Source organism: Lactuca sativa, chromosome 8, assembly GCF_002870075.4.
Source record: "Lactuca sativa cultivar Salinas chromosome 8, Lsat_Salinas_v11, whole genome shotgun sequence".
NCBI lineage: Eukaryota > Viridiplantae > Streptophyta > Magnoliopsida > Asterales > Asteraceae > Lactuca > Lactuca sativa.
In genome coordinates this window covers 259,174,188-259,197,087 of record NC_056630.2, presented here as the reverse complement: position 1 = coordinate 259,197,087, position 22,900 = coordinate 259,174,188, and the positions used below count along the sequence as shown (strand labels likewise).

Here is a 22,900-nt window from a genome sequence, read left to right as displayed (position 1 = left end):
ATTAGGATCGTAGTGTGTGCACAAGTCCTCGCTTGACACCTAGCCGCCCTATTCCGTTCAGTTCATTCCAATCACCAACTACAGGTGAGTTCATACCCCTAATCAATGTTTTAAATGATTTTAAATGCTTTAATGGGGGGGGGGGGGGGGAGCGGGGGAATACAAGTAGAAACAAACATGTTATTAAATCATTGATATGTATTTTATAACTGTGTTTGTCTTTTAACAGATTTCACATGCTACAAAATGTGATGCATGAAATGGTTTTACATCCTAAAAGCACATTGTTACCAAATGTTTTACTTTTGAAATGTTTATTCAAATGACATCAAGTCATTGTTATTTATTGTTCAAAACCCATAAGATGTCTTACAAAACCATTTTACATTCTTGAACTAAACTATGCATATACACTTATATTCTTATATATGTATTGATGTTATAGTTTGCATCTTTCATTTAGTTTCTCACACCCTTGAGTAGTAAGAGTGTGTAAACTTACATGATCAACTAGTTATATTACAGTAGATTATCATAGGGATAATGGGAAGATATTAAACATTACTTCTATTACAAGGAGTCACACAAGAGTCAGTTCATTCATGAGTCTATACTAGTACATTACCTGATACATGAGTACTTACAGATGCTTACTTGATACATGAATATGTTTACATATACTTACCTGTTACATGGACACACATACATGAATACCATACAGGAACACTTTTACATAGGTGCATTATCCTGTATTCACATACCTGGATACTTGTACTTAGGACTATGAGGATGATTTGGTAGTACTTACTGTGAAATTGTCTTTCCTATCCCGGTTCAATGGGAATAACTAGACGGGACTTACCATTCTGAACCCCACTGTTTAGCACCAGTGGTCGATGACCATCTTCGGAGGTCTAAGGTTACTACTTATATTAGGAAATCGATTTGGAACTAACCCTTCCACCCACCTGCTGCTGCTACAGAGGACAATTGGACAATCTTCGGATGGTCATTAGGTTATACATTTCGCTTAATGCGATGTTGTGTTGGTCCTAGTACCCAGTGACAACACTTACAATATTACATTTTTCCTATTTACTTTATTTTGTGACACATTCACATAAACGGTGAGTTAGACTAAGCACTTTTAGTACTAGTCAACATAAAGGAAAAACTATCATTTTACAAACAGAACATTCGGGTCTTGGTAGAAGACTACACTTCATACGTACAGAACATTCAGGTCTTGGTAGAAGACTACACTTCATACTTACAAAACATTCGGGTCTTGGTAGAAGACTACACTTCATACTTACAAAACATTCGGGTCTTGGTAGAAGACTACATTTCATACTTATAGAAAATAAGGGTTTTTCTAGGGATTTCATACTTACATCAACATTTTCATTTAACGATTTACATGGCCTTCATAACAGATTTTCACAAACAAGGCAATGACACTTATATACTTATGAATTCACCAGCTTTAAAGCTGATACTCGCTTTCAAAATAACTTGTATTCTCAGGTCACCAGTAGATAGGTACGGAGGCCAGGTTTTGAGAAGACGGAGCAGACAAGTCTCGTCTTTTATTTTGATTGTATATTTTTGGTGTCTTACTACACTGAAAGAACACACATGTATTAAAACTTTACTTATAATGCAATGGATGATGTTGTTGCTTGTTTATTATATTACACTGTTGTGATACTGTACGTGACGTCCTCCACCCCTGAACGTTTCCGCCGTTCGTGGTTTTGGGGTGTGACAGATTGGTATCAGAGCTTTGTTTATAGTGAATTAAGTATATCAACCCATAAAAGATATACTAACTATAAATACATGGGATTAAAACACTCTGTCTCAGAGTTATACTTTTAAATAATAAAATATTTAAGTAAGTATACGTGCCTGCATTCATGCTAAAATCAGTGTCACAACGACAAGAACAAAAGTATTACGATTGTTGAATATCACAAGTAAGCCTGAGGATACATAGTCAGTCTTGGGAATGGCATAGCCTGATCAACTATGCTGGTCCGAGGAGTGATTAGAATATGCCCAAGAATGGTTGTGATATGGCAACAAGTCTAAAAACTTACCAACACAACCATAAAGGAATACCATATGGGTATTTGATCTTACTATAATTATCTTAGTAGTTCGTCTATCTTAGCTATTTCTTATATCCCTTTTCTCGCGTAGATTAAAATGGCTGGATTTCACCATGGCGATCCGTACTTCCCGAACCAAGGCAATGCTGGTTGGCTAGAGGCAGAGCCAGAAGATGATCACCCAATCCCTTTGGATGATCACCATGCTGAGGGCTTTTCCGATAGTTCTGACTCGGAGCAAGAAGTCAACAACCTACCCCCAGCTGCTCAAAACCCAAACCTGAACCCTCGCCCTATGTTTCAAGGACCCACACCCTTGTGGGCCATTAACTTGACTGAATGGAATCAGGAACAAGGTCAGCCCATTCCCTACAATGGCGACCAAAGTTTCTACAACCTCACTGAAGGAGGTTCTGCTGATAGAGTCCTACCAATCATGGTGCGTAGGATTTCTCGGAACACGATAATGGCTCAGGCGACTATCAATCAAGTCTTGGAAGTTGACGCCAACTCTGGTGTTAACACTGTCCACATTCGCCAACTAGAGTCTGCTCATGAAAGGACTCTGGTCCGTAATGCAAATATGCAAAGGGAACTTGCTGAAACCCGAGCTGAAGTTAGAGAACTTTGAGCTCAACAAACAAGGTCGGACAGGCGTATAAGGGACATCGAACGTCTACTGTCGGGATCGAGGACTCATGCTAGTAGTTCTCGTCGCCGATAGAATATCGTCATCTCATCTTTTGGATATAACCTAGTTTATGTAAAACTTTGGTCTAATTTCCTGTCTATATAAATCTTAGACCTGTTAGGTCTTTGTCTAATCTTAAGTCTGTCAAAATTTTCCATCTTGGTTGATGTAAGGCCTACTTCTAGGCCATTTTTCCCGAACTTGTTACATCTATAATTCCAGTATTATTGACAGATAGCTAATCTTATGGAAATTATTATCCAAATGCTATCTCTTCATTTAGTCATGCTATTCTTTCTGTTGTTGGACTATGGGGATTTAGTCCATGAGACACATTCATTTATCATTTATTCTTATCCATGTCGTCATCTTTTAAACGTATAGTTAAAGATGCCGCCACGCAGGAATCCAAGGAGGAACCCAAACAACGAAGCACCAATACCACCACCTCCACCACCACCTGTACCTCTTCAAACACCAAACCCTTTTGATGCCACTATGTTCCAGGCAGCTTTCACAGCAGCAGTTGCAGCTGTTGTGTCAGCAATCAACGCTCTTGCCCCTAGTGGATCAGGAACAGGTGCACCACCCTCGAACCACGGCGAAAGCCATGGACACCCTCGGGAATGCACCTACAAGGATTTCACTAACGCCAAACCCCGCAGCTTCAATGGCACTGGGGGTGTTATGGTGTTGAGACAACGGATTGAAAAGATGGAATCCGTCTTTGAAATCTATGCTTGTCAGGAGGGCAGCAAGGTCAAGTTCGCAGCTTGTACCTTCTCTGACTGAGCACTAACATGGTGGAACAGCCATGTTAACTATCTAACTTTGGTGGTGGCGTATTCCATCGGCTGGGAAAAGTTGAAAGAAATGCTGATGAAGGAATACTGTCCTCGAGGTGAAATACAAAAGCTCGAGCAAGAATTTTGGGGTCTACAAATGGTTGGATCCGACATCACTACCTACACAAATAGGTTTTGTGATTTGGCAAACTTATGCCCCGACATGGTTGCTCTCCAGAGCAAAAAGATCGAGAGATATATATGGGGACTGTCGCCCCAGATTCAGTCAAGTGTGATCGCTTCCAGGCCTATTACCTTTGATAGCGCCAAGGAACTAGCACAATCCCTCATCGATCACCGAAAACCCCAGAACACAACAATCCCTACACCTATACCACAGAAGTCCAACCCCGACTACCACAAGAAGGGGTGGAATAAGAGGAAAAGAGGGGCTCCGCAAGGATCCTCCAATAAGCAACAACTTGTGGCGATCAATGCTGCCACGGTGACTCCTGTTGCTCCTGCTAACCTCTTACCAGCAAAAACATATGCTGGGACTCTCCCGAAGTGCACCAAGTGCAACTTCCATCACCACGGACCTTGCAGGGAGATGCAGTGCTCTAACTACAACAAGAAGGGACACACCGTCCGCTTCTGCAAAACTCCAACAGCTCAAGCTGCCTAGATTCCTAACGCCGGTATGGGCCAAGCTTGCTACGGATGTGGCGAAGTGGGCCACTACAAAAGGAACTGCCCTAAAGCAGGGATGGCTGGAGGAGTGGGAAGAGTTATGGCCCTAGGCCACGAGGAAGCAGTAGCTGATCCTACGATAGTTACTGGTACGTTCCTCCTCGATAACTCTTATGCTTGCATACTTTTCGATAGTGGAGCCGAGAAAAGTTTTGTAAGTCACAAATTTGCACACCTGCTTAAACAAAAACCATGTGCATTAGATAATTCATTCACAGTAGAAATGGCTAACGGGAAAACAGAGAGTACAAACTGCATATACGTAGGTTGTACCTTAACTTTAGATAGCTATACTTTCAAGATAGATCTCATGCCAGTTACCATTAAATGTTTCAATGTTATCATCGGTATGGATTGGTTGAGTCATCTGCGTGCCGACATTATGTGCTTCGAAAAAGCAGTTCGTCTTAACCTTCCTAACAACGAAACTTTAATTATCTACGGCGACAAACCTAGTACGAGCCTTCGCATCATTTCGTGCATTCAAGCCCAGAAGTGCTTGCGGAAGGAGTACCATGCATTTCTCGCACACGTCGTCGATACCAGCCAAGAACAGAAAGACATCCAGAAAATCCCAGAAGTATGCGACTTTCCCGACATATTCCCAGAAGAACTTCCCGGTTTACCACCACAACGCCAAGTCAAGTTCAGAATCGACTTAGTGCCAGGGGCTACCCCCGTAGCCAAATCTCCTTATCGTCTGGCACCGGCTGAAATGCAGGAACTTTCCAGTCAACTTAACGAACTTCTCCAGAAGGGATTCATTCGACCAAGCTTCTCGCCATGGGGAGCACTGGTCTTGTTCGTCAAGAAGAAAGATGGATCGTTTCGCATGTGCATCGACTGTAGAGAACTCAACAAACTTACCATTAAAAATCGTTATCCCTTGCCCCGCATTGACGATTTATTTGATCAACTTCAAGGAGCCAACTACTTCTCGAAGATAGATCTGCGATATGAATACCACCAACTACGAGTGTTAGAGGAAGATGTTCCCAAGACAGCCTTCCGAACTTGTTATGGGCACTACGAGTTTGTAGTGATGCCATTCGGATTAACTAACGCGCCCGCAGTATTCATGGATCTGATGAATAGGGTGTGTCGTCCTTACTTGGATCAGTTCGTCATCGTCTTCATTGATGACATACTCATCTACTCTCGAAGTAAGGAGGAGCATGGTCAACATCTCCGTAAAATCTTAGAAACATTGCGAACGGAGAAGCTCTACGCAAAGTTCTCGAAGTGCGAATTTTGGATTCGGCGAGTCGAATTTTTGGGCCATGTGGTTAGCGGAGAAGGTATACACGTGGACCCTTCCAAAATTAAGGCCATCGAGAACTGGTCAGCACCAAAGACACCTACCGAAATTCGTCAATTTCTAGGTCTAGCTGGCTACTATCGCAGGTTCATTCAGAACTTCTCCAGCATAGCGAAACCTCTTACCGCCCTGAACCAGAAAGGCGTGGCCTTTGACTGGGCAGAGAAACAGGAAAGAGTGTTCCAAACGCTCAAACGAGCCTTGTGCACCGCCCAATACTATCCCTCCCCGAAGGGATAGAAGACTTCATTGTCTATTGCGATGCATCCAATCAAGGACTCGGATGTGTTCTGATGCAACGAGGTAAAGTCATCGCCTATGACTCGAGACAGCTGAAGACACATGAGGTTAACTACACAACCCACGATCTTGAACTAGGAGCAGTTGTGTTTGCTCTGAAGATCTGGCGACATTAACTATACGGTACCAAAAGCACGATCTTTACAGACCATAAGAGTCTGCAACACATTTTCGACCAGAAAGAGCTCAACATGAGACAACGACGGTGGGTCGAGCTACTTAGTGATTACGAGTGCGAAATTCGTTATCATCCGGGTAAAGCCAATGTAGTAGCCGACGCCCTAAGTCGGAAAGGATATACTGGTCGTAGAGTCAAATCTTTGACTCTAACTATCCATTCACACTTGTCCACGCAAATAAAGGAGGCTCAGCTCGACGCTTTGAAACCTGAAAACGTGGTGGGTGAATCCCTTAGAGGAATGGATAAGAACTTGTAAGTCAAGGGTGGCGGAGCCTTATACCTCATGGATCAGATCTGGACACCGAAACACGGTGGCTTCAAAGACTTGGTCATGACTGAAGCTCACAACACTCGTTATTCCGTCCATCCGGGTTCAGATAAGATGTATCTGGATCTTAAAAAGCTATATTGGTGGCCTAACATGAAAGCAGATATTGCTACCTTCGTGAGTAAATGCCTTACTTGCGCAAAGGTCAAGGTCGAATACCAGAAACCCTCCGGTCTTCTACAACAACCGGAGATACCAGAATGGAAGTGGGAGCGGATCACTATGGACTTCATAACCAAGTTGCCCAAGACGACGGGTGGACTTGATTCCATATGGGTCATCGTCGATAGACTGACTAAGCCTGCACACTTCCTACCGATCAAGGAAACAGATAAGATGGAGAAACTTACCAGGACTTACATTAGGGAGATTGTAAGATTGCACGGTGTTCCTTTATCTATCATCTCAGACCGAGATAGTAGATTCACTTCGAGGTTCTGGCATTCATTACAAAGTTCCCTAGGAACTAGGCTGGACATGAGTACAGCCTACCATCCACAGACCGACGGGCAAAGTGAGAGAACTATCCAAACCTTAGAAGATATGTTGCGTGCCTGTGTGATAGACTTTGGAAAAGCTTGGGATGCTCATTTACCCCTTGTTGAATTTTCCTACAACAACAGTTATCACACGAGCATAAAGGTAGCTCCATTCGAGGCCCTCTATGGCTGAAAGTGCAGATCCCCTCTGTGCTGGACTGAAGTGGGTGATACCCAGTTAGCTAAGGGACGAGTTCCCGAAAGCACTCTCACGGGTCCGGAGATCATTCGGGAAACGACAGAGAAGATCGTTCAAATTTGTGAACGATTAAAAGCCTCTAGAGACCGACAGAAAAGCTACGCCGACAAGCGTAGGAAACCATTGGAGTTCCAGGTGGGCGACCGAGTCCTACTGAAAGTCTCACCCTGGAAGGGCTTGATACGCTTTGGAAAGCGTGGGAAGCTCAATCCAAGATACATAGGGCCTTTCGAGATTCTCGCAAGAATCGGCCCTGTGGCTTACAAGCTCAATCTACCAAAAGAACTCAGTAACGTACATCCTACCTTCCACGTGTCAAACTTGAAAAAGTGCCTATCCGACGAGACTCTTGTTATTCCACTCGACGAGATCGAGATCAACGAGAGCCTCAACTTCGTGGAAGAACTAGTAGAGGTCATGGACTGAGAGGTCAAGCAAACCAAGCAGAGCCGCATCCCGATAGTGAAGGTGTGCTGGAACGCAAAGCGTGGACCGGAATTCACTTGGGAACGTGAGGATCAGATGAAACTGAAATACCCTCACCTTTTTGCTTAGTTATTTGTAATTTCTTATTTGCTTACATTCTAATTTCTAGACGAAATTCTTTCTAACGGGGGAATGATGTGACAACACGAAATTTCCATTTGTACGAACAATATCTATTCAATAGAAGCCAATCCAATTTTAATGATTTTCAGACTTTTCCGAACAAGTTTGTGTACATTAGGGTTTGCACTTTAGGAGATATTAGGAGAGTGGATGCTCCTGGGTTTGTGAAATTTGGACATTTCAAGTTTCATAATGTTACAGTCCAAGTTCGAGAATAAAAATATTTTCTGTCAAAATATTTCAGGACTATAAATAGTTTTCTGAATTAAATTAATTCATTATTCACAATTCCAACTAGAGAAAAGCCATTTTCTCTCTGACGGATCTTCGAGTTTTTATCCCAGATTGTGAGTAACTCTTTCTAGTAGTGTTAGAATACATATTAGATGCTTATAACATGATTTAGATGGCTAAATCATTAGATCTAGGAGTTTACTCCCCAAGGTGTTCTTGGGCGGTAAACTCCCGAAACAAAGCCAAAACTGACACTTGTGCTAGGATAAGGCCTTAGACCATTAGGTATGCATGTTAGGGACATGAAAACATACACAAATCCACCCAAGATTGGGAGTTTACGGCCCAGAACCCTCTTAGGCCGTAAACTCCATTTCCTAACACTAAAAGGTGTTTTGAGGACACTAGGACTTTAAGGCTTGCATCTAGGCTATTTTCCCAAGTAGTTTAAGGTCTTAAACACATCATATGACACAAATGAAAGTGAGTTTACGGCCCAAGTGAAGCTTAGGCCGTAAACTCCATATAAATGGACACAAAGGGTGTTTTCATTATACCTAAAGCCCTAGGCCTTTACAAGAAATTGTACCCACTAAATGAAAGGACCAAACCACACCAAAATCACTCAACCAAGTGAGTTTACGGCCAAGACATGGTTCTTGGGCCGTAAACTCCTAAAAAGGGCACTAAGGTGTGCCTAATGCCTTCATATACTAGGAATAAGAGTCTAGAACATATCCCACAAGTGCAAGAGGCTTGAAAGCAACAAAGGAAACACCCCAAGGGAGTTTACGGCCATAAACTCCAAGGGGAAATGGCCTTGAGGCCGTAAACTCCTAATTGGAGTACTTATAGACCTTAAACCCTTCCAAGGACATAGCCACTAGGTTAGAATAATTCTAGAAAGCGTTTGGGACTTCAAAACACACCAAACACACATGTTTGGGAGTTTACGGCCGTAAACTCAAGAGTTTACAACCGTAAACTCCATGTGTGATGGTTTATGGAGAGTAAACTCTCATATAGGGTCCTTTGGAAACCCTAAACTCAAGTACCCTGTCCCACAATATCTTAGATGAAGTCCTTACGGCTTAAAACACTTATATAAAGTGTTATCTATGTCTAGGATGCTTTAAACTTTATCAATTAGTCTTTTGAGTCTAATTGAGTGCATATATGTGTGATTATATGTTCATTAGGATCGTAGTGTGTGCACAAGTCCTCGCTTGACACCTAGCCGTCCTATACCGTTCAGTTCATTCTAATCACCAACTACAGGCGAGTTCATACCCCTAATCAATGTTTTACATGCTACAAAATGTGATGCATGAAATGGTTTTACATCCTAAAAGCACATTGTTACCAAATGTTTTACTTTTGAAATGTTTATTCAAATGACATCAAGTCATTGTTATTTATTGTTCAAAACCCATAAGATGTCTTACAAAACCATTTTACATTCTTGAACTAAACTATGCATATACACTTATATTCTTATATATGTATTGATGTTATAGTTTGCATCTTTCATTTAGTTTCTCACACCCTTGAGTAGTAAGAGTGTGTAAACTTACATGATCAACTAGTTATATTACAGTAGATTATCATAGGGATAATGGGAAGATATCAAACATTACTTCTATTACAAGGAGTCACACAAGAGTCAGTTCATTCATGAGTCTATACTAGTACATTACCTGATACATGAGTACTTACAGATGTTTACTTGATACATGAATATGTTTACATATACTTACCTGTTACATGGACACACATACATGAATACCATACAGGAACACTTTTACATAGGTGCATTATCTTGTATTCACTTACCTGGATACTTGTACTTAGGACTATGAGGATGATTTGGTAGTACTTACTGTGAAATTGTCTTTCCTATCCCGGTTCAATGGGAATAACTAGACGGGACTTACCATTCCGAACCCCACTGTTTAGCACCAGTGGTCGATGACCATCTTCGGAGGTCTAAGGTTACTACTTATATTAGGAAATCGATTTGGGACTAACCCTTCCACCCACTTGCTGCTGCTACAGAGGACAATTGGATAATCTTCGGATGTTCATTAGGTTATACATTTCGCTTAATGCGATGTTGTGTTGGTCCTAGTACCCAGTGACAACACTTACAATATTACATTTTTCCTGTTTACTTTATTTTGTGACACATTCACATAAACGGTGAGTTAGACTAAGCACTTTTAGTACTAGTCAACATAAAGGAAAAACTATCATTTTACAAACAGAACATTCAGGTCTTGGTAGAAGACTACACTTCATACATACAGAACATTCGGGTCTTGGTAGAAGACTACACTTCATACTTACAAAACATTCGGGTCTTGGTAGAAGACTACACTTCATACTTACAAAACATTCGGGTCTTGGTAGAAGACTACATTTCATACTTATAGAAAATAAGGGTTTTTCTAGGGATTTCATACTTACATCAACATTTTCATTTAACGATTTACATGGCCTTCATAACAGATTTTCACAAACAAGGCAATGACACTTATATACTTATGAATTCACCAGCTTTAAAGCTGACACTCGCTTTCAAAATAACTTGTATTCTCAGGTCACCAGTAGACAGGTACGGAGGCCAGGTTTTGAGAAGACGGAGCAGAAAAGTCTCGTCTTTTATTTTGATTGTATATTTTTGGTGTCTTACTACACTGAAAGAACACACATGTATTAAAACTTTACTTATAATGCAATGGATGATGTTGTTGCTTGTTTATTATATTACACTGTTGTGATACTGTACATGACGTCCTCCACCCCTGAACGTTTCCGCCGTTTGTGGTTTTGGGGTGTGACACGTTAAAGGTTCGTGGTTTGGCGTTTGTGAAGTCTTTGTCGGAACATGTTTTGGTGGGTCCTTGATTCATTCCGTTGTTCGAACTCCCGGCCCCTTGTTCGTTGACTCCTCCATTGTTCCCTTGGTGAATTTGTGCCATTGCCGTAGTGACCGCAGCAGATACAGCTGCCTAGAATGTAGTTGAGTCAACTTCGGGTGGAGTTGGTCCAGGGTTTCCGTGAGTGGGTCTTCGAGGCATCTTTCTACCAAGGAACAGAAAGATGTTGAGTATCTGAGCTTTTTGTGAAAGCATGATCCTATGAGCTAAGTGTGTGGCACTAACTTAGGTACTTTCACAATTTGGCACACAATCATGAATTCGTACACATAGCAGATTACAACATCAAAGTAAAACACATAAAAGTTTACTAATATTATCCGCATTTGATACATGAAAATTTTGCTCGAAAGAGCATACATAAGTGATATTAGTTTGATAGCATAACAGCTCTATGAGTAGTGTAATCACTTAAACATAGAGTCAGGGTACATAGCATAAATCCTAATGACATAGTACTAAAGACTGATACTGCTATCCCTAGTACTCCACGGAGTATCCTAAGATAGGGGGTGAGATCGTATGCCGAAGTGTTGAGCCAACAACTGAGCCATCTCCACCATGTCTCCAATGACCACATCCCTCTCATGCTCAACTCGCACTGCACGTGCTTCCATGGCAAATAGCTATTGCCACAGGGCAGCAATCTCAACTTCGGGGGAGCGATTCTCCCTTGCGGGGTTCACTGGTAGGGCGGGGTGGTCCTGCTGCGCCTCGCTAACAAACGACGTGGTGTGATCTTTGCCCGAGTCTTGTCCTTCCTCTATGTCATCATCGGCCTCCTCGAACTTGTAGTCGGTGTGTATGTGTATTCGTCAGGTCCGACGTCGTGTGCTCCCTCTTGATTCCCTTCTGGTTCATCTTCAAGCATCCCGTGATCCACTAGGACTTGATGAAACTGGATACCCTACTGCCCTCCCTCCATGAAGACTGGGGGAAGGTATAAACTATCGTTACTCCTATGACTCTACAACTATGGTATAGACTAAACGGATGTTCTCTTTTTGGTGATAAAGGGGTATGTTTTTGGGTTCCCTAGCTATCACGATCTCCTCAGGACGTGTGATAGTTATACGTTGGAGGGAATGTAGTTGATCAGGCTACATCCGCTCCTTGATACAACTAAGAACAGTCTTGGATTAACCGAGATACTAGCATTATCTTGTTTGGTTCGGTGTTAGGTTCTTGTTCCTAATGCAAGCAAGGGTGTTTTATTGTTATGTTTTACTTGTTTTGTTCAGAGTTGTGTTAGTCCCTCTTTAGGTTTATAGTTGCATATCAATGTGTGGTTAGATATGCTAGTTCACTATAAACAGAGCTCTAATACCAACCTGTCACACCCCCGAACCAGACGGCGGAAACGTCTGAGGGCTATTGTGACTCAATTGAATACCATCATAATGATTATACATGAATCATAACATCATTCATCACCATGCATTGAAATATTACAACTGATATTATTTACATTCAGTACAATGTTTAAAACATTACATTTCCATAACTTAAACCGTTCGATACTAATTTAAACAAAACACCATGACATCACTGAATACCTATTCTTCGGTTTACCTGTTACCTGAGAATACAAGTATTTTGGAAAAACGTCAACATATGAAATGTTGGTGAGTTCATAAGTAATGATTAAAAAAATGATTTTTGTGAAGTTTGAAAACCCAGAAAATCCGATATTTTTTGAAAAGAGTATTGTATGTAAGAAAAAGTGTGAAGATCCGTAAGTATGCTTGTTGATTCTTGTAAACGTGTATAATTGTTAAACTTTGTATACATCACGAAGGTAAAAGTGTTGAACTCCCCGGGAAAACCCGATGTTTTCCCAATACATAAAATTACATGTCTTATTTATTGGTATACCGGTACGACGATTGTTTATGATTACCCAGGTGACATTGGATTAATTATGGGTTGTGAGTCGTCATAATCACGCATTAATGACAATGACTAGTTTATAACTACCAAATACAAACGATCCCTTAGGCGTTGTCCGTACTACTCACTTAATCCAACCACCCTGACTTCTCATAGCCCACAACAGAGGAGAAAGGAGGGTACGAAGCCCCCGTTATTTCCATAATTCGTTCAAGGCTATCGGGAATGCGAAAGGCACTTGGCCCGACTCGCATTTGACTTCTCGACTTTGCTAGCAGTACCAATGGACCCTTGGGGCCCAACAGCACAATAAAGCTATTGAAAGTCCTTTTACATGGAATTAGGTCATAAAAGACCCAATAACATGTAAGTGTGTTCCCTTCGGGCCTAAAGATCATGTTATTGGGCTAGCTAGGCCCAACAAGCACGATTTGAAACTTTCAAGCCCAAAGATTGAATATTAACTTCTCGTAAATTTCGCGTGTTTATTGAAGTACTATTGTTTATTGATTTTTGATTTGTTATTGATTCGAGACTGAATCAATTCGTTTGGTAACGCTATTAGTGTTGAAAGTGTATTTGTTATTACGTTTCGCCGGTAGTCGTGGTTCTCGTATTTTATCTTAAAGGATTTATTTGTTTAAAGTAAGAGGTTACCTTCTCACGACCCTTCTTGGATAAAATTTACACTTTTAATCCTTTATATAAAAGAATTTCCATTTTAGTCCTTAAACCATTTTTCTTGACACTTTAGTATCAATACTGATTGAAAATACATTTTCAGCCCAGATTTACTTGATAAACAGCTTAAGTCCTTCAAAAATGAAGTTTTCTCGGTTGGAACCCCCATTTTCGCAAACTTTACAGTTTTGGCTGAAAATGGAAAATTTTTGCATTTTTGATCCCTTTTGACTTTGAAAAACATTTTTGACCTTTGAAATGGTTTTAATACACTTGTAATCCTCTGTTTTACAGAAAGTTGCTTTTCCAGCCCCTCAATTTCAAAAATCTCGCAATTTGGGGCTTATTGGGCCGAAAAGCCCATTTTAGCCCATTATGTTCAAAATTTACATTTTAAGCCCCTCAAAAATGTTGATATTCAGAAAAATTATATTAGAAACTGTTTGGACCCTTTTCAACCTCCAGAAATTATCATTTGTCGTTTTGGGCCCTTAGTTTTGTATTTTTGACAATTTGAGCCCAACAATGGGTTTTATGTCCAAAAATGTTCATCCTAACCAAATAAACTATTTTTCTAGACTTGATTAGTGTAAAATGGTATAAGTTATGTTTATTTCATCCCTCATGTTGTAGATCTCGGTTTTTAGGTACTTGTTGGCTAACATATTCATCACAAAACACATAAAATCATACATACAAGCATAAAAATCACACAAGGCATACATTTACTCATAGATCTACACATTTGCTTGTATTCTCCCCCATAAAAACTCATAAAAACCGAAAAAGAGGGGGTATGAAGCTCAGCTTGAGTTGTTGTTTTGCTTTTGAAGAAGATTGGAAGGAGTTTGATGTTGTTTTCGGCCCTAACAAGCCTTCCTTTGTTGATTTCGAACTTAGAGGGTTTCTAAGAGAGTGATCATGATTTTACATGGATTAGAAGGAGATTTTTGATAAAACAAAGAACCTAGATCATAGATCCAAGCATGATCTTACCTTAGATGAAGAATTTGTGGAGATATCTTCTTGAAAGCTCCTTAGATCTCGAAAGTTTTGGAGAGGAATGGAGAGAGTTTATTTGAGAGATTTTTGTGTGAAGTGTGTGTGTGGGTGTTGTTTTGGCCGAGAGAAAGAAAGAGAGGGGAGAAGAGAGTGAGTGATTGGATGGTGCATGGAAGTATAAGTCATCTTGCATGGAAATCCCTTGAATAATTGTGAGGTGACATCCAAAAGTCAACTCCTCTTCTTGGGTTGGGTTTGGGCCGAAAATGGAGAGGGAAGAAAGAATATTTGAGCCTTGAATGCTTAAGCCCATTTTGTAGTTAAGTTAGGTGATTTTTGGCCCAAATAAATAAAAATATAATTTTTATAACCTATTAGGGCTAACTTAGGCTAGTTATGGCCCAATAAGGTCCATTTAGGTATTTTATTTCATTCTAGACCCAATGTGGCCCAAAATGTTAAAATAAATGAAATTAGAGCCCATTTAAGAGTTCTAAGCCCAAGATAGTCAAATTGGAAGCTTATTGGTCCATTGGGCCCAATAAGAAAGTCCTAGTCCAAAATGGACTTAAACAAGAACTTCTAGGGTTTCCAATTGCTTATTGACTACTTGAATTGCTTGCATGGGGTGTTTGATTAAAATTTTGTTGTCATAGAGTATGCATCATACATGCTCTTATGTCTTTGATTCATAATTTGGCTTAAGTGTTGTAGTTACAAGGCACAAAAATTTCTAGTTGAGACAGATGTAGAGTGCAAAAAGACCAAATTGCCCTTGAAATAATTATAAATATGTGAGTACTAAGGGTAGTTTTGTCTAAACACATTATTAAAAAAAAGTAACCCTTTTTAGTAAACAACCAGTGCAATTATTTGTGCCTTATCAAGAACCAATTAATTAATGACAAAATGACCTAATTGCCCTTATAAATACAATTATTATTGTTGGATCACAAAAGGGATTTTTTTTGTCAAAACAAATCAACTCAAACTATATTTGGATTTATATTTATCTTTATAAATATCATGTTTTTTTACATTGTTATTCGAAATATGGTTGGAATATGAATCATAATAACCAATTATACAACATTGACATAAAATTGTTAGAACAACATAAAATAAAAAATTGAAATAGATTTTAATAACATCAAAGTAACTAATATAATGTTAGAAGAACATATATAGAATTAATAAAACTAGTTATATAAGAAAAAAATAGAAAGTAGACAACAAAATATATTTATTAAATTGACAAAATATTCAAATAAAAATTAAGATCTAATCTATTTACTAAGCTCATTACATTTCATATTTTTCATTTTAATCATGCCATGAAGGTCTTCAAGATATTGTACTTTTTTCTGCCTTGATCTCGTCATCAAGATATTTATATAAAACTTCTTTGTGAATCAAGTTAGTTGCCTCGATCCGTCTTATCTTATTCTCACGATTCTAGATGGAAGTATCAAGCTTTACTTTGATTGCATCCACATTAATACATGTGTACACATCATCAATACTTTTGTTGAGAGCAAGCTTCTTTACTTAAAACAAAATATCCGAAGAATTGTTAGCATTGGATGAAGAAGACATTCATTTATAATGAAGTAAGATGTAGATGTGGTAGATAATATGTGTATGTGGTGGATTTTATAGGAATAAAGGGAAGATATTAAAAGATCACTAGTAAACCCTCTTTTCTTCATTCAACATAATGTCGTCCACTTGTTTTCTACCCACATAACAACTCCTATTTTGTAAACCATCTTCTCTTCATTCAATAGTACCAAGATACCTCTCTAAACAACATTAATGGATTATCTTTCATCAAACGCAACCTTTAATGAAGATTTCATCACACCATTCGAGAAGACCTAGAAGGTTTGGAATCAAGAATGAGAGTAATGGGTTTGGTGAAGTCAGACACAAGAGATCAAAATCAATATTTAATAGATTACATGATAATCTTGGCTAGAAACATCAAGAGGAAGGAGTTCCTAAACATGATTCTTCAATGATGTCGATTTAGGGTTGGAAATAATGTTATTTACTTTTAATCTATTTTTAATATGATCTTATTAAATGTGTAACTCCATTTGCAAAAAATTTGGTCACGTAAACGATGATATATCGGATATGAAATGTTCATTATAAATGTATGGTTCAAATTACCAAAAACAAGTTAAATTATATTGTTAGTTATTTAATTTCTGTATGTATATTGTTTTTAAATTAACTAAAGTAAAAAAAATTCCTTAAGTTTCATTAAATTTCCATGATGAATATAAAGTTTTTAATCCATTGTGAAAAGGTTTGTTATGATGCCCTTTTCAATTATAATGTTCAATATTTTGAACATTGCAAATTAAATAGCCACTCCCAATGCACCTGACCCAAAAAGCATATGTCATCCATTGGTCTTGACATGACACTATAAGCCACTACCACCCATTACACATGATCCACGACCTATATGTCATCCATTGGTCCTGATATGATACTATAAACCATTATCACCTAATGCACATGTGGTCCAGATCTTTGAATCTATGGAGTTTTTTTTATCTTGTATTCAAGTTTAATTCCTTATGGTTATATTTTGTCCTAAAATGGAAAGGACATGCATTGGACATGCCTATCCATAAAGCCATAATTTTTAGGGTTTATTAGGAATATGAAGTCATTTTGGAAACTTTAAAGGTGCAACTCTAAGGATTTGGGTGCTTAATGAGAGTCTTGATGCATTAAGTTATTCTTAGGAGTTAGGATTTAGGATCTTGATTTATTGATAGGTCTTAAGGAACAAAGTAGGGAAGTTTATCCATCAAGACCATGGGAGGGACCAGATTTCAGCTTTGGAGCTCTTGAAGCTTGGGGAAAAATGAATGAATGGTTTAAGTTGTCCAGACCAGTCCACATGACATGGATTAGGTTGCCATGGCATGGTGACTGGGTCGAGACCCATCTGTTTTGTCAATTAAAATCCATGGTGTGGCCAAGGATGGCCACGTCGTAGCGAATCGGTGGAGTTGACCTTGACTTTGATCGTTGACTTTGACCAAGTTTGACTTTGGGGCATTTTGGGTATTTTGAGCTATAGTTTGAGTTTAGATCACTATTTGTTGTTTAAGTGATCCATAGAGTTGGCATTTGAAGTAGTGTTCTTTTCTGCTATCTTTTTAGACTTGGAGGTAAGTTTTCCTCACTATGCTTGTGGGTTGAAGGAACCAATTCCAGCCCACTGCATTATGTATCTTGGTATATTGGATTGATATTATGCTGAGTATGCGTTAGATTGGTAGATATATATGATTATTTGTCTTGCTAGTTATTGATTGTTATTATATATGTCGACATGTTATGGTTTGTTGGGTTGAGGAGGACCTACTTTGTGCTGAAGGTCAGGATACCTATGGAGGTCTGGATAAGCTGAAGGCCTGCGAGGTGGTGCAGTCAGGACAAAGGCCCGGAGAGAGGTCGAGATAGGATGTAAGCCCTTGAGGTGGTCCAGTCAGACTGAAGGCTCATATATGCATGTTGTTATCTGTATTGGTTATGTATGGTACTTTGGGGGAACTCACTAATCATAAGCAATCACCTCCCTTGTCCTTGAGCGAGGTAGTTGCTGTTGTTCGGGGTGTCATCCCCAGGGTTTTTGGGTCTATCAAGACTGCTATGATTGGGATGTTTGATGAGCGGTACGCCACTGTGATTGAGGTTGCCATTGCTGCAGGGATTCAGGGTGAGATCATTCTAGTATCGGGACTTCAACAATACGATGTCCTTGGAGTTTAATGGGGTTAAGGACCCGATTGTGGTGATGAGGTGGTTGTCTGATGTGGATGGTTGTTTCTTCACATGTTCGTTCTCGGATGACCAGAAGGTTAAGTGTACCCTAAACCTTCTTCAGTTAGGTGCTAAGGATTGGTGGAGGCTAGAGACTGGTTAAAATCTAATTCCATAATTATTAGAAATTTGATATAGTTCGGTGACATATAGGTTTTAAATAAAAATGTTAATGACTTATAAGAGTAATAAACTTTGTATCGTGTACATATTTAGGCACTTATGTTTTTGTAAACATGTGACCATTAAACTAGTTTACATATTCACAAAATAATATTTTGACCGGTTAATGTAGATCATAATGGTAATTTTTGTTAACGGTAAACAAGTTTAATGATTATATGTGCATAATAAAATATAAGTGATTAAATATGTACACATGTTAAAGTTTATTACCTTTTTAAGTCTTTAAGCGAAAAAACTAGCAAAATGTCTAGGCACTTCTTTAGTTTCAATTTCTTATATTGTTTGGGTTTATTTGAAAATTAACCTATAATTACTCTATTACCCGTAACTTGGTTTTTTTTATTAATTTTTTATTTTAAAATAATCTATTATATATTAATAGATAACTTCACTTTACCCTAACCCTAAAACTCGTCGTTCAGTGCCTTCTTCCATTTTTCTCTAAAGTACTATCATTAAGGGTGAGCATAGTGTGGTTTGATACATTTATTAGTGAAAACCAAACCATAAACCGCAAATACATTTATTACATATTTGAAACGGCATGGTACACCTATTTTGGCGATGCGGTTATGCGATTTTATTTAACCGTGGAATTGAGACTGGTTTTAACCGTATGAATTTGGTAATTTTTTGTAGTTTTAAGATTCAAAAACTATCAATTATGAATTTCGTAATTTTTTATGGTTTTAATAGTTCAAAGACTATTAACTATAATTATAAAAAAGAATAAAATATAAAATAATAACTTAAAACACTAACAAACTAATAAGTTAAACACTTAACAATTTACATCAACAAAATATCAAATTTCAATAATCTACTTTAAAAGTTTAAACACCACCAAACCATATTTATAAAAGTTATGGGAATTTAAAAACACCACTAATAATATAAGTAATTAACAATTAACATTTTAGAAACACCAAATTTCAACATTTTTAAAGTTTAAACAAAATAAAAACTCCAACATTAGGTGCACTTTCGTTATTTTCGGTTTTGTAAAAACAAAAATCACATCGCACTGTAAATCTTCGGTTTCTGCAAAATTAATAACTGTACATCGGTTTTTTTTCCAGTTTTGGTTTTTGTGGTTTTTTTATTTGTGCTTTGATTTTTGATCACCACTACATATCCTTTTTTCTTCTTTTTCTATAAAAAAACAAGCCACCACCAACTTCAACCACAACCACTATCTCCACCACCAAGATATTTGGGCACCCTTACCACCACAATGTTGTAAAAGAAACAAAGACAAGATAATATTATAACAACAGTTTTTTGCCATACACAATAATTTATGCATTATATAGTTGTACAATATAACATTTTAAAACATTAACTGTTGTTTATGGATAAATATTGTTGTGTACGGATCAAACTCCCGTATAATAAAGAAAGAAAGAAATGTATACTGTCATTTGTAGCGGTTGGTTTTAAGTTTATTGTACAACAATGTTCTCAAATATTATTAGTAGGAAAAAAAATACGAATATAATAATCTGTTCGAAAATAAAAGAAAGAAGGCAACATGATAATTGATAAACCCCACCAATGAATAATAATGCAGCATGGGACTATGGGAGGATGGCTCACAAAAAAGGCTTTTTGCTTTGCTTATACTAATGGATTGGTTACAATAATTTTGGACTGGGTCCAACCACCTGTCGCATATTGGATTATGTAGGACTGCTCTGCGATTTATTTTGCGGCAGACAAATCAATAATTTATTAAAGAGTTAATTTAATAATTGGATGACGTATTTTCTTTGAACAAAAATGATATTTAAAAACTACTATTAGAATAAAAGGAATTGGATTTTTGTTTACAAAAGTTTTTGTTTATTATAGTTTTTAAACGTTTAACGGTCGATTATTACTCATAAATTTATATATATATTTTATTTCTAAGGAGACTTGAACCTTTAGTTTTTTTGGCCGAATGATAGTTTTCTGTGAACTGGTAATACTGTTATATACAAAAGCTTCTATTTTAATGGATTTTAAATGTATTTTGGTAAGGAAATAACTAGTTGTCTATTTTTATATTATATTTTTATTTGAAAGCATCGGTGTTTTGGAAAAAGTAAACACCTGGTTACATGTCAATAAATAGATTTATGTATTTATATGGTTGCTTGCAGGGCGCTGGTCTTTGTTTTTTCCTATCTTGGAAGAGATTATATTTTTGTGCCCTTATATCTAAAAAATTGTCAAAATACACTAAATCTTATAATCAAACAAATCATACAAACAAAAACCTAAAAAATCACGTAAATCAATGTTTTGGTGCATTTTTTGAAGCGAAAACATCTCTAAGAGAGGAGAGAGTCTTTCCCTCACAACCCACTGCCACATCAGTTTTTTTCTATTCTTTCACTTCAATTTTTCCCAACCCACAACATATGGAAATCCTTTCTTTCCCAACCCACTCAACCCACTTTCCACATCATTTAACTAAATTAAAAAAGATAAAATAAAATAAAATATAGCATTTTTTATTTAAAAATAAATATTTGCTAATTTAAAACAAAAAATCTAAAATAATATTAAAAATAACATTAATTAAAAAACCACACTACAAATAGAAAAAAATACACGATAATTAAAAAAACACTTCAAAAAGACAAAATAATTAAGATCCTAAAACGATAATTAAAATTAACTAGTTATTCAAAGTTGAAATGTAAACATGTTCAAGGTGATCAGTAAGATCAGATCGAAGCTGGTGGTGAGTTTCATCATTGCGTAATTCATGTATGATTTCTGGGTCTTCGACTTTGTCATTGGGGAGTCGGGCTGATGCATAGGAGATATCGCAGCACCCTCATCTTTCAGTATCATATTGTGCAGTATAATACAAGCATACATTATGTTTTTCGTTTTCTTCACCGTCAAAGTCTGTGCCGACATCTTTAATATGGCCCAACGTCCTTTAAGGACCCCAAACGCACGTTCTACGTCCTTTCTTGCTGATTCTTGTGCCACCTTGAACCGTTTCATTTTGTCTGTTATTGGATATGGATATGCCTTCACGAATACAGCCCATGTTGGATATATTCCATCGGCAAGATAGTAACCATGCTTGTAGTGTTCAACATTCAGATCAAATGAGCAATCAGGTCCTGTTCCATGATATTTCTCATCAAACAATGGTGATTGGTAGAGGATGTTCAAATCATTGTTCGAACCAGCTACACCATAGAATACATGCCAAAACCATAAATCTTGTGATGTCACTGCTTCTAGTATCATTGTTGGATACTGATGGTCACCCCTCATGTATTGGCCTCTCAGTTCTGTTGGATAATTCCTCCAATTCCAATGTATGCAGTCAATGCTACCAAGCATTCCAGGGAATCCATGTCTAGCTTCATGTGCTTCATACAATTTTTGAATGTCAGTGGATGTTGGACGGCGTAAATATTCAGCCTTATACATTTGGACAATACTATAGCAAAAGTTTTATAGAGCTTCATGAGAAGTTCTTTCTGACATATTTAGATACTCATCTAATAAGTATGGGTTATAACCCTTCGCTAATTGACGTATTGCTGAGGTGCATCGAACCGTTGTTGGTTTCCATGATGTTTATCTTGAGAACAATCGACATATGCCTTAGCCAAAGCCAACTCTTCACGTTCCACCCATTTCTTTGACTTCTGGTGGTTTATAAAGGTGCGTTTTTTCTCAACAATAGGTCGCAACTCCTCACTAGTTTCTTCTTCATTTCTTTCGGGAACCGGATCGTCACTAGAACTCTCAAATTCTACGTTCTGAGAATCATGGAACTGGAAATGCTCGGGTTGGGAAGATTGGAATTGAGTTTCTGGAACCCTTTGAGAAAACTGATTACATGGATTATAACTCAGATTTTCCTCTGAAAGCGTAAATGTGTTGTAAGATTGTTACACTGGGTAATATTGTTGTGGATAGTTTTGGTTTTGTTGGTAGTTTTGGTTTTGTTGGTAAATTTGGTATTGTTGATAGTTTGGATTTGGGTTATGAAAGGTTGGAGAAGAAAGTGGAATATTTTGACTTGACCGTCTTTCGTGGATTTGCATCTTTGGTTAGAACCGATTTGTTTACCTTTGCCTCGGGAATCCATTGAAGGTTACTAGAGGAATTGAACCAACTTGTAAAATATTTCCATACAAATCACACTACAAATAAGTAAATTTTGCATTCATCGTAAACTTATAAAAAGAAAGCAAAAAATAGATAAATAAATAAAATAAATACTCACGGGTGGTTGGTGAATATTGTTCAAAAATACTCACATGCAATAAAAGTAAATTAAAGTTT

At 37.8% G+C, this 22,900-nt stretch overlaps 1 protein-coding gene across 1 annotated transcript; it reads right to left on the bottom strand.

Annotated features, from left to right (window-relative positions):
- Positions 1-20,971: 20,971 nt before the first annotated feature.
- Positions 20,972-22,036, bottom strand: LOC111903612 (protein ANTAGONIST OF LIKE HETEROCHROMATIN PROTEIN 1-like). The gene is made up of 3 exons (XM_023899381.1): positions 21,288-22,036; positions 21,170-21,173; positions 20,972-21,052 (listed from the first exon to the last, which is right to left on the bottom strand). The coding sequence occupies exons 1-3, from the start codon at positions 22,034-22,036 to the stop codon at positions 20,972-20,974; spliced, it is 834 nt and encodes a 277-aa protein (XP_023755149.1).
- Positions 22,037-22,900: the final 864 nt, after the last annotated feature.